This window comes from Pseudophryne corroboree, chromosome 1 (genome assembly GCF_028390025.1).
Source record: "Pseudophryne corroboree isolate aPseCor3 chromosome 1, aPseCor3.hap2, whole genome shotgun sequence".
NCBI classification, from domain to species: domain Eukaryota; kingdom Metazoa; phylum Chordata; class Amphibia; order Anura; family Myobatrachidae; genus Pseudophryne; species Pseudophryne corroboree.
Window position 1 is genome coordinate 782021361 of NC_086444.1, and position 12086 is coordinate 782033446.

General features: G+C 41.6%; 2 protein-coding genes across 2 annotated transcripts in view; one reads left to right on the plus strand and one right to left on the minus strand.

Moving 5' to 3' along the window:
* Positions 1-4899, minus strand: part of LOC134910239 (alcohol dehydrogenase 1) — a 110480-nt gene extending 105581 nt beyond the window's left edge. The window contains exon 1 of the mRNA XM_063918057.1: positions 4817-4899. Within this exon, the coding sequence (XP_063774127.1) occupies positions 4817-4834 (18 nt within the window). The 5' untranslated portion in view covers positions 4835-4899. The remainder of the gene's footprint in view (positions 1-4816) is intronic.
* Positions 4900-4973: 74 nt separating this feature from the next.
* LOC134945135 (rho GTPase-activating protein 17-like) overlaps positions 4974-12086 on the plus strand; it is a 127018-nt gene continuing 119905 nt past the window's right edge. The window contains exon 1 of the mRNA XM_063934266.1: positions 4974-5006. The gene's annotated coding sequence lies outside the window, so the exon portion shown is untranslated. The remainder of the gene's footprint in view (positions 5007-12086) is intronic.

The following is a 12086-nucleotide window of genomic DNA, read 5'->3' on the forward strand; positions in this document are numbered from 1 at the left end:
GAAACCGTAATTAACCTGGATTTGATTTATGACCCAATGATAGAAACCAGGATGTGATGAAAATGCGATTATACGGTCCGTTTCTTTCACCTGTTTTTCTGCTTTTCTCCAAGATACAAAGACCCCCTTGGACGAGGAAGCTGACGAGACGAGATGTATACAGACAACGGATTGACCAAAGAAGAAGATTTGACAACTTTAAATATGGACACTTGATGAACTTTGCCATGGATCCCCAGTTTCCCTAGTACTTTTAAACTCACGCTAGCCCAACATTTTTTGTAAATCTGATGGCTCAGACAAAGCTATTTGCTCATGCCCAAGGAGCAATACAGCGCAAAGAAGACGACTCTCAACAGATACCGAACACAACTTCGACGACAGATGTACATTTCCCTGACATAGAATATCATTGCATTTTCCATAAGTGTTCTTTATCTTCATCTCTACAACCCTCAGGTAATGACACACATAGACGATAGGGAATACAGGCACAGATATCAGCAACCACATACCTCCCCCATTCATGTATCATCAACTAAAATGTGCTCCCCATTTTGTTCAAAATCCGAAAAGAGCTCGGTAAAGTTTGACAGCCCATCCACAGACCTGTACCACAGGATAAGAAGGAATTCAAATGTATACTTCGCAATACCTCGAAGCTTGATTTACCACACGTACGGCACGATGATACATGACCCTCCAAACATGGATTCATACACACATGCTTCTGCTATCTCACTAGGTCATACCCTCTTCACACCTTCTCCTCTCTCCTCCCTTACCCAACCATGGAAATCAATTAACCCCTGACTTGCATTTTTCTCCTTAAATGTTTTGTGGCAGTTATTATTGACTGCCAAAGGGTGGACTGTCAAAGTCAGAAAAATGTCTCTATGCACGTTGCCATATTTGCACCGCACACTGGTCCGTGCTGCGCATGCGTACGCTCTCCCGTGAAGGCGCATACCCGCAATAGCGTGCACTCGCAGGCGCGGTATGCGTATTTACGGTAGAGTTTATGTAGTCGTAGCGTGCGACTCATTCGTTACATATTTTCACAATTAATGTAGTTTATAGATCATGGTCCCTTTGATAGTTTCTGATAGTTTGGTTAATATAGAAGGTCCCTGAGCTAAGGAATCCCTCTTTGTATCGTACGAAGGGTCTAACAGGAATCATACAGCAGTGTTTGGTACCCATCGGAAGAGTATTTAATTAGCAATATTCCGGTGTTGGTTTGGAGCGTATTAATCGCTCGTGCGAATAGTTATGGACATAAGAAGTTTATGTCCATTTCTACTATTTACTCATACTCAGGTATGCGGCGGGAAACCTAGTTCCCCACCCACCTGAGCTGTTTGAAATCGTCACAGCCCACCTGTATGAATCAACCTATGACCTTTTGTTATGATGCAGGGCCGAATTCCGACGTCCAATGGACAATGGGATTGTAGGGACTGTAGGATTGCATTGTGTGTGGGGCATAAATAGGCAGGCCGACCACATCCAGCTCTCACTCTTCAACGGTTCTCATTGCTGAAAATCGGGTGCTGGATGTCCAGGCGCATGCGATCGTTTACCCTTGTGCGTAAGTTTCTCTCCGTTATCATTGTCTTTCTGTGAGCCAATTTCTCTCATCTCTCTCCGTCTCCCTCTCTCTCTTTCCCTTCTCTCTCTCTCTCGTATCTCCCCTAGACTAGTATTGTATTGTATTAGATAGTATTGTTTAGTTCTGTGGTTAGGAAGTCTCTGTTATATTGTAGTGTATCATTTGTACTGTTATCCCCTTTTTACAAGTATACTAGATATAATACAGTTAATAGGCTTTGGAACCTAAACCAGTATCTGTGTATTTTCTATAGTGTTAAGTGTTCACTTGAGCGTCGGTGACGCTCAAGCAGCTTTGTAGTTAGTCAGGTTACACAAGGTTGCACTTACACCCTGTATTCACATTAAGGTATTCTGTGTATTTCTTTGGTATAAGGTTTAGACATAAAGGTATAGCATTGTGAGCGTCTGCGCCGCTGGTGATCTCCTCGTGGTCTCGAGCGTCCGCTACGCCATAGCGAATCATTACTCTAGTCATAGCCAATAACGTGTCCTGTGATTGCTGGGCCGTGAGCGAACGTGACGCTTGAGCGTCTCGCCTACGGCTGAGCGATCGTTACGCAACTAGCGTACCATTACGGTACTTCTTAAGTAAACAGCGTACAGTGTTCTTAGCTTCATAAAGGGTTGTTTATACGACAAGGGAATTTAGCATTGTCAAGATCTAACCATTTTGTCTGATTGACCCTTTTTGTCTGTTTTCCAGTGTTTGGGAGCAAATAGTCAATTGTCATTTGCTTTCATACATTACCAGATTTTTATTCCAACCAGCCAGATCTGACAATAAATCTGTAGGTGTATGGCCAGCTTTACACTATATGTTCTTTTTGTGTTTATTTACATATTTCCACATTGTGGGGTGATTTTTGGAGGTGGAGAAGGAGTTGGAATCATTTATAAAAAGAACAATTGATGACTGACTGTTTTTCCCTTAAGAGGCAATTTATTGGTAATTTACAGTTGAGTGCTTAATTCTATTATTCTTCCTATAGTTATTATCGTTGGTACTTACAGCTACAGTACAGAAGGTAAGAGAGATAAGACTGATATGTTTCCCCTTGGCATACACATAACTGCGTATGGTCTAATGCTGGCTACAGTACATGTCCTGACAGTCCCTCAAGACAGTTCTAATCCATGCGTTAACCCTGTTGCCTCCAGATGGAGAGAAATGTTTGAGATGGGTCTGATATAGAATCACTCAGATATATGCAAGATGCATACAGTATGTTAGCTACAACACATGCAGTTTATAAAACAAACTATATGTAACCATATTCAAAGTTACACTACGTACAACTCAAAACTAGTGGCATTGCCATATTATGTATGTATATATATTTATATATATATATATTTTTATATATATATATATATATTTTTATATATATATATATATATATTTTTATATATATATATATATATATATATATATAAATAAAACATGTGTATCATTAAACAATTATGTTAATCTTTACACTCAATGAAAAAGCAGAAGCTCAAATGTACTAAATTTTGTGGGATCCGGTCTGAAGATCGACAGTGTCTAGGTCGACAATGTTTAGGTCGACCACTATAGGTCGACAGTCACTATGTCGACATGGATGGCAGGTCGACAGGGTTTCTAGGTCGACATGTGCTAGGTCGACAGGTCTAAAGGTCGACATGAGTTTAAAAAAAAATTGGGGGGGTTTCATACTTAACGATCCACGTGGACTACGATTGGAACGGTAAAGTGTGCCGAGCGAAGCGGTATCGGAGCGAAGGCACCATGCCCGAAGCATGGCGAGCGAACGCGGTGCACTAATTTGGGATCCCGGTCACTCTACGAAGAAAACGACACCAAAAATAAATAAATCCTCATGTCGACCTTTAGACCTGTCGACCTAGCACATGTCGACCTAGAAACCCTGTCGACCTTCCATCCATGTCGACCTAGTGACTGTCGACCTATAGTGGTCGACCTAAACATTGTCGACCTAGACACTGTCGATAAAACGAACCACACCCAAATTTTGTACTTATAATATTATAGCTTCTCAGAGTATCAAAGGCTTTTTATACTGTAACATACAGTATGTTTGCATTATAGGAATGGATTTATCTGAGGATACAATAAGGAAGTCTTATTAAATTAAATGAATTACTAGGTAATGGAATGCATATGTATTCCCAGCGGATGGGATGCCAGCTGTCGGCATCCCACCCACATGAATGCCGGCAGCGGGGCGAGCGCTACTAGTCCCCTTGCAGGCACGGGGCTCGCTGCGCTCACCACAGGATCTATTCCCACTCTATGGATGTCATAGACACCCACAGAGTGGGAATAGCCCCTGTGCGCCGATATTCCAGCTGTCTGCATTTTCAGCTGTCGGGATTCCAATGTCGGTATCTTGACCGCCAGGATCCCGACAGCCGGCAAATTGATTACTAGAAGACTTATGAGCTTTCAGGGAAGGTGTTAAGTGTTAAATATTAATTAAATATTTGACCTTTTTGACCTTGTATTTACATATAATTGCAACTTCTTATGCTTATGCTGCCTTAAAAGGAGTTACGTGTAAAATACTTAATTTACTGTATGTTAACTTAAGTCAGAAACCCTTAAATTAATTAAGAGTTTAAAGCTTCTAGTACATAAATTGTAGTTCTGTATTTTGAGTTACAATAAATGCAAATTAATATATTGAATACTTGTGAACTTACAATGGGAATAATAATAAATATGTGCTTGTTACCTTTTATTTACATTACATACATTTAATTTGAATTCCATAAAAAATAAATGGAATATTCATGAAGTATGGAAAATATTGAAATTGGATCCCTCCCCAACTGTTGACTAAGTTATCACACAGCAGAAGTAATGTACAGAACATGAAAATATTAATTAAAATAAAGTACAATATGGAACAATAAGTTGTGTGGAGTCCTAAAAAAGCTGGAGGTTTTTGGTAGTTACTGTACGTGAAAACCTGTGACTATATCTATCTTGTTAGTCTTACTTTAAAATTACCTTCTATGAAAAAAAAGTAGACAGCAGAGAGAATAATAGTTTCCATTAAAATGCAATATCTCCAGTTAGTACATAATTATGATACTAATCTGATATTTTATATTTATATTTATATATATATATATATATACACACAATTATAATAAACTTTATAGCAAATTACAAAAGAGCTTGCTGTTTTCTGCTTACTTTCCCAGCGGTAGACATTTGCACGTCTTTCTTCAATCCTTTCTACAGTAGATAGGAACGTTACTTTCACTAGCTGTCTAAAGTTACAAAAACCTCCCATTAGCCTTAATCGACCTTAAATGGCTTCAAGCCTAGTACAGCCCACTGTCATACTATGATGTGATAAAGACTCTACTGCTGGAAAATCATGGTGAGTAAAGCTATGAAACAGTTAGTACTGTATATTAGCCTTAAGAATTGCATCAAAAGACACACGTTCTGATGTTTTCTATTTGGTGTATACAGTATTTCGTACAATATCCTTATTTATGGGTGTGGTATGGAAGGTAGATAGTAACTAGGTCGACAGTGTCTAGGTCAACCACTATTGGTCGACAGTAACTAGGTCGACAGGGTCTTTATGTTGACAGGGTCTTTAGGTCGACAGGGTCTAGGTCGACAGGTCAAAAGGTCGACATGAGTTTTTTTAGTGTTTTTTTTCTTCGTAGAGTGACCGGGAAACCCAATTAGTGCAATTGCTTGCACTCGCTTCGCCCTCCATGCTTCAGGCAAGGTTACCGTTCCCAATTGTAGTCCACATGGATCGTTAAGTATGAAAAGGTTCAAAAAAAGAAAACATTGTGAAAAACTCATGTCAAACTTTTAACATGTCGACCTAGAGACCCCGTCGACCCAGAAATCCTATCGACCTAGTTACTGTCGACCAATAGTGGTTGACCTAGATAGTGTTGACCTTGTTACGGTCGACCAAGAGACCGGATCCATTTATTTACAATGCATAGTTACTTATTGGTTATATTTAAATATACTGTATTTTAATTAAAGTGATGCCTTCAAATTGCCCCATACCCCAAAGTTTCAGATTTAAGCTTATCTGAATGATAATTTTATGGACCACATGTCCTCCCCATTGCCTCCAGAAGTTTTCTTCAATACTAAGAAGAAAAATAAGAAGGATATACAGATGTAGCCACACTCATCATGGCAACATCTAGGTGCAAATTTAAAGTGAATTGGGTAGTAAAAGATGCAGCCTTGCTCAGCTTGGTGCGGGCATGCCTAGCCACGTTGAAAGTGCCCGTGCCAGCAAGATGCAGCCACAATAAGCATGGCTACATCTCAAAATATATATATCTATACATCATCATCATCATCACCATGTATGCTTTTATGTAAGGCATGTATGTTAAAGTTTCTGTAGATACAGTATGTATCCTGCTAGGATCCTGTAGAATTGGAATATCTCTGGGGTAAGCATGCTGGGAAGGGGTTTCCTGTTGGTTAGTTCCGTTCCTGATGTGAAAACAAGTAAAGGTGTTCTTTAGCACTCCAGAATCATTGGGTGGAATTCAAATGTTTGAAAAGTCGGTTGGGTGTCTTTTTTCCCCCTATTAGATAGGAAAAAACAGACACCCAACTGACTTTTAAAACATTTGAATCTCCCCCATTGAGTCTTAATTGATTCACTGCCAGTGGTGCAAGTAAACATATTTTCTTAGTGGTACTGAGTGCCTGACAAATGGGTGTGGCCATGTGTTGTGAGGAGGCATGGCCACATGCACTAGTGGGAGTGGCTACATGACACTAGCAGCATGGCTACATGACACAGCCCCTTTTCTTTGCACTCTGGAGGCAAGGCTAGAAATATATAGTACTGCCTCCAGTATAATTAAAGATATAGGGATACCCCCAGTATAATAGAAATATATAGTAATGCCCCAGTATAATAATATATATAGTAATGCATCCAATTTAATAACAATATACAGTAATGCTTCCATTATAACAGGAAAATATACTGCAGTAGTGCCCCTGGTATAATAGAAATATATAGTATTGCCCCCATAATAATAGAAATATATAGTAGTGTCCACATTATATTAGAATTGAATTACCCCACACAGTGAAGCCAGAGACATGCCCGGCAGCCCAGCCTGTGATGAACAATAGCGGCTCAGTGCCGATATGTCACATGAGCCGAGTAAATGGAACCAGCTGCACTGCTGCTACCAGCAAGGGATGCTGCGGGAAAGTGCAATCAGGCTCCTCTTTTCACAACAGCCACAGCCGCCAGAGGAGGAAGCCATGATCTTGTTGCTTTGTGGTGCATTATAATTGTGGTAATGGCGGTAACGGGTGCAAAGTGTGTGGCAGGTGGTATTGCATATCTGTTCCCCAATTCTTAAGGGTACTCTGTACCAAAGCATACCCGCATACTTGCACCACTGTGAATCACTGCACATCTACATGGTGACAGACGTAGGATACCATGGCTCAAGGACTCCGCTGCGTTGACCCCCTCATGTTTGATGAAAATATCACTGACAGTTGGGTGCAGTTCAGAAGAGAATTGGCTGTGTACCGCATTGCTGGACTGTCTGACAAATTGAATACGGTACAAGCCTATACATTGCTTAACTTGGCGGGAGCAGAGGCAGTTATCAAAGCGAACACAGAGGGGGAAGACAAGGAGGACCCAAATGTATTGTTTGCAAAAATTTTGAGATTTGTATACCTGTTAAAAATGTCATAATGGTCAGACAAACATGCAATTCCATAAATCAGAAAACTGGGGAAAATATACAATCATATGTAAGACTCTTGGCAAAAAAATGCAATATTTGAGTCATAACCGAGGAGCTGATCAGAGACCGCATTGTATGTGGCACCCGTAGTGACACAGGGCCTAATTCCGCATGGGTTGTAGATGTGCAAGAAATCGCACATCTACAACCCTTTATTCTGACATGCCGGGTCCTGCCCCCCCTCCACTGCAAATATGAGAGCGCACCGCAAGACAGCGATGCTTTCGCATGTTTAGGGTTGCCCTCTTCTTACACAGACTAACTGCTTAGGCAAATGGCTACCCGACATGTTTTGGGTCGCAGTGGCTGCATGTGATGTCATGCAGCTGCCGTGGCCACACCTCAAATGGTCCAGACACGCCTGTGTTGTCCGGACTTTCTCCCCCCAAATGCCACCCCGAAACACCAACGCGACCCCCCTCCCAAATTGTGGAATTTTTCTGTAGGGTGTTTCTGATTGCGACTGCCTAAGTCACAAAGGAGAGTGACAAAGGAGAAATCTCTTTCGGCACACTGGAGTACAGCACATACACAAAAATAAAAATTAAAATAATAATTATATTTTAGGCTTTTTAGCTTTTATTATTTTAAGTTTACACTTTTACACACACAAAAAAAATATATATTTTTTTTAAATTAATAAAATATTAGTTTAATTTTTTTAACACTGAGGCAAAGCCCCTGGATGGATGCATGGATGGACAGACAGAGCACCCCTGTACAGACACAGCAGCCCCTGGATACTTGGATACAGCACAAGAAAAAAAAAATATTTGTTAATTTTAAACTAGATTATGATATTAGTTTTATTTTTTTTAACATTGGAGCATAGCCCTGGATAGATGGACAGAGCACCCCTGGAGGACACTGTAACACCCCCTTGATGTACAACACAGCACCTCTGATGCACAACACAGCACCGCTGGATGGACAGAGCACAGATGTTGGCAGAGTGTGGCGGTATCGGATAGGGATGTTAGTCCACACAATGGCACTTAACCAGGATGATTGGTTTATTCATATAACAGAGAAAACAGCTTGTAGTATATAGAAGATGTCCTTAAGCGGCCAGAACTCATAGCATACATGTGAAGCAGTACAGTGGTAACACAGCGTCTCTACACACAGGATACAGCTGTATACACACAGGGTGCGGCTGCAGAGTAGATAAGGTCACACACTGAGGAGAGTAGAAGCTGCACGTCAGTGCAGTTGTCTCTCCTGGGAAGAACGCTCTCTGACTGTGCACTAAGCAGCACCTCCTCCTGCACTGAGCTGACACTGGGAGGGAAAACACTAGAGCAGGGAAGCTGCCTCTAGTGCTGGAGTGAACAGACAGACCACAGAGCGATCCACTGTCTAACAACAGACATGTCTGCACTGTCCAAGCTCCACAGCTGGAGTGAAATGGCGCTGATCACCGGGGATCTTTATAGAATCCAAAACCTGTGAGAATCCGACAGTGGGAGGATGGCGTTTTGCCTTGTTTTGGGATCTGAGTAAGGCAGGAAAACTTGAGCTGGACTCAGATCCTGGCTCAGATTGCTAAATTCGAGTGGGTTCAGTTCTTGATGAACTGGACCTGCTCATCTCTACTGTATCTAGTCATCCCTAGTCAGTAGCGCAATATTCTGGAATTGTATTTGTCTTTTACTACTTGTATTTGGGAATTTTAACCCATATGTGTAAAGGTGGGTACACACTGATAGATATATCTGCAGATCAATTGATCAGCAGATATATCTATGGACGGATCGGGCAGTGTGCTGTGCATACACACTGGCCGATCCTTCTGAACTGGGCAGGCGTGTACACACGCCCGCACAGTCAAGCTGCCAATCACCGCCGGCTGCCGCAGCATGTGTACGGGCGCCCGGCTGGTCGCCCATACACACACAGCGATGTGCCAATATATCTATAGATATATTGGCCGTCGGCTGTGCTACGGGGCCGTCGCTATAAGTCTGTGAACGGCAGAGTTCACAGACATATCGCCCATACACACTGGCCGACGGACCGCGATATATCGGCTACTCAATAGAACGGCCGATATATCGGCAAGTGTGTACCCACCTTTAGACAAATCTGATAAACCAAGGAAATGTCCTGTTGCCTCTAGCTTGTCATCAAGTGCATATGAATCTACGCCACATATGTCAACCATTTTTTCCAGTGTGGGTGGTGTGTAGAGTGCAAAACCTATTGTAAAGCTGAACTCTTGCCATGGCAACGGACTCCAATTCGATCTCACTGTCAGAAGCCTTATGGGAATTCCCGGCATGCATTCCAGCATCCGTTTCACCTGCATCCAAGATGGCTCTCTCATCATTTCCGGGTGATGTGACTTCCGGCAAAGCAGATGCGGTCACCCAGCATGTGCCCTACTTCCAGATAATACCACTTCCGGTCGGGCGAGATGCAATCTGAAGTAAATGATCTTTATGTTAATATTGCCAGCGATCCAGGATAGATTCTTAAGCTCCCTATTAGCACTGTTTGGACCCATATTTCCCTGATAACCATTTTATATGGCTCTTTTGCAATGCATGATCCTGAAAATAGATAGGTTGCCATAGCAATATAAATGTGCTCATGTTTCCTCTATATATATTAGAGGACCATTTGAGTCCAGATCCGAGCCAGGCTCGGGTTTTCTCGCCTGACTCGGAAAAAGGCAAAACGTCATCATCCCGCTGTCAGATTCTCGCGGGGTCTGGATTCCATATAAGAAGCCACATGTCCCGGCCAATTTCACTCCAGTCTCGGAGAGTGTAATGAGAGAACATGTCTCTGTCCTCAGTGTCTGTGTGGGGGCGGGAAAGTGGGGTGGCGAATCTAGTGCTGTCTTGTGCTGCTCAGTCCAGTCCAGTGTAGTCAGTGTCTTATGCTGCATCATTCCAGCCAGTCACAGTGTTGGTGCCCTCTGATGCTATATGTCCCCAGTGCTGCTGGCTGCTGTATAAGTCCCTTGCATTTTTGCTGTGTTGTCTTGCATCAGACCAGGTGTAGTGTCTTGGGCAGAATCAGTCCAGTGACCAGTCACAGTGTTTTATGCTGCATCATTCCAGCCAGTCACAGTGTAGGTGTCCTCTGCTGCTATATGTCCCCAGTGCTGCTGGCTGCTCTATAAATCCCTTTCAGTGGTGCTGTGTTGTCCTGCATTAGACCAGGGGAAGTGTCTTGTGCAGAATCAGTCCAGTGACCAGTCACAGTGGTGGTGTCCTCTGCTGCCATATATCCAGTGTTACTGCCGTATAATTCCTGTGATACTGTCCTATAAATCCTGTGATATTGCTGTATAAATATCAGAATACTGGCGTATAATTCCTGTGATACTGAAATATAATTCCCGTGATACTGGCGTATAATTACTGTGATACTGGCATAAAATTCCTGTGATATTGCCGTATAATTCTCGGAATACTGGCGTATAATTCCTGTGATACTGCCATATAATTCCTGTGATACTGGCGTATAATTCCTGTAATACTGGCGTATAATTCCTGTGACACTGCCGCATAATTCCTGTGATATTGCCAAATAATTCTCGGAATACTGGCATATAATTCCTATGATACTGCCATATAATTCCTGTGATACTGGCATATAATTCCTGTGATATTGCTTTATAATTCACGGAATACTGGCGTATAATTCCTGTGATACTGCCATATAATTCCTGTGATACTGGCGTATAGTTCCTGTGATACTGCCGTATAATGCCAGTGACATTTCCGTATAATTCCTGTGATATTGACATATAATTCTCGGAATATAGGCGTATAATTCCTGTGATACTGCCATATAATTCCGTGATACTGGCATATAATTCCTGTGATACTGCCATATAATTCCCGTGATACTGGCGTATAATTGCTGTGACATTGCCGTATAAGTCCTGTAATATTGCCATATAATTCTCGGAATACTCACGTATAATTTCTGTGATACTGCCATATAATTCCCGTGATACTGATTTATAATTCCTGTGATAATGCTGTATAATTCTTGGAATACTGGCATATTATTCCTGTGATACTGCCATATAATTCCCGTGATACTGGCGTATAATTCTCGTGATTCTGCCACATAATTCCAGTGATACTGGCATATAATTCCTGTGATACTGGCATATAATTCCTGTGACATTGCCGTATAATTCCTGTGATACTGCCATATAATTCCCTTGATACTGGCGTATAATTCCTGTGACATTGCTGTATAATTCCTGTAATATTGCCATATAATTCTCGGTATACTCACGTATAATTTCTGCGATACTGCCATATAATTCCCGTGATACTGGCATATAATTCCTGTGATAATGGAGTATAATTCCTGTGATATTGCCGTATAATTCTCGGAATACTGGCGTATAATTCCTGTGATACTGCCATATAATTCCCGTGATACTGATTTATAATTCCTGTGATAATGCTGTATAATTCTTGGAATACTGGCATATTATTCCTGTGATACTGCCATATAATTCCCGTGATACTGGTGTATGATTCTCATGATTCTGCCATATAATTCCGGTGATACTGACATATGATTCCTGTGATACTGGCATATAATTCCTGTGACATTGCCGTATAATTCCTGTGATATTGCCATATAATTCCCGTGATACTGGCGTATAATTCCTGTGATACTGCCATATAATTCCCGTGATACTGGCGTAT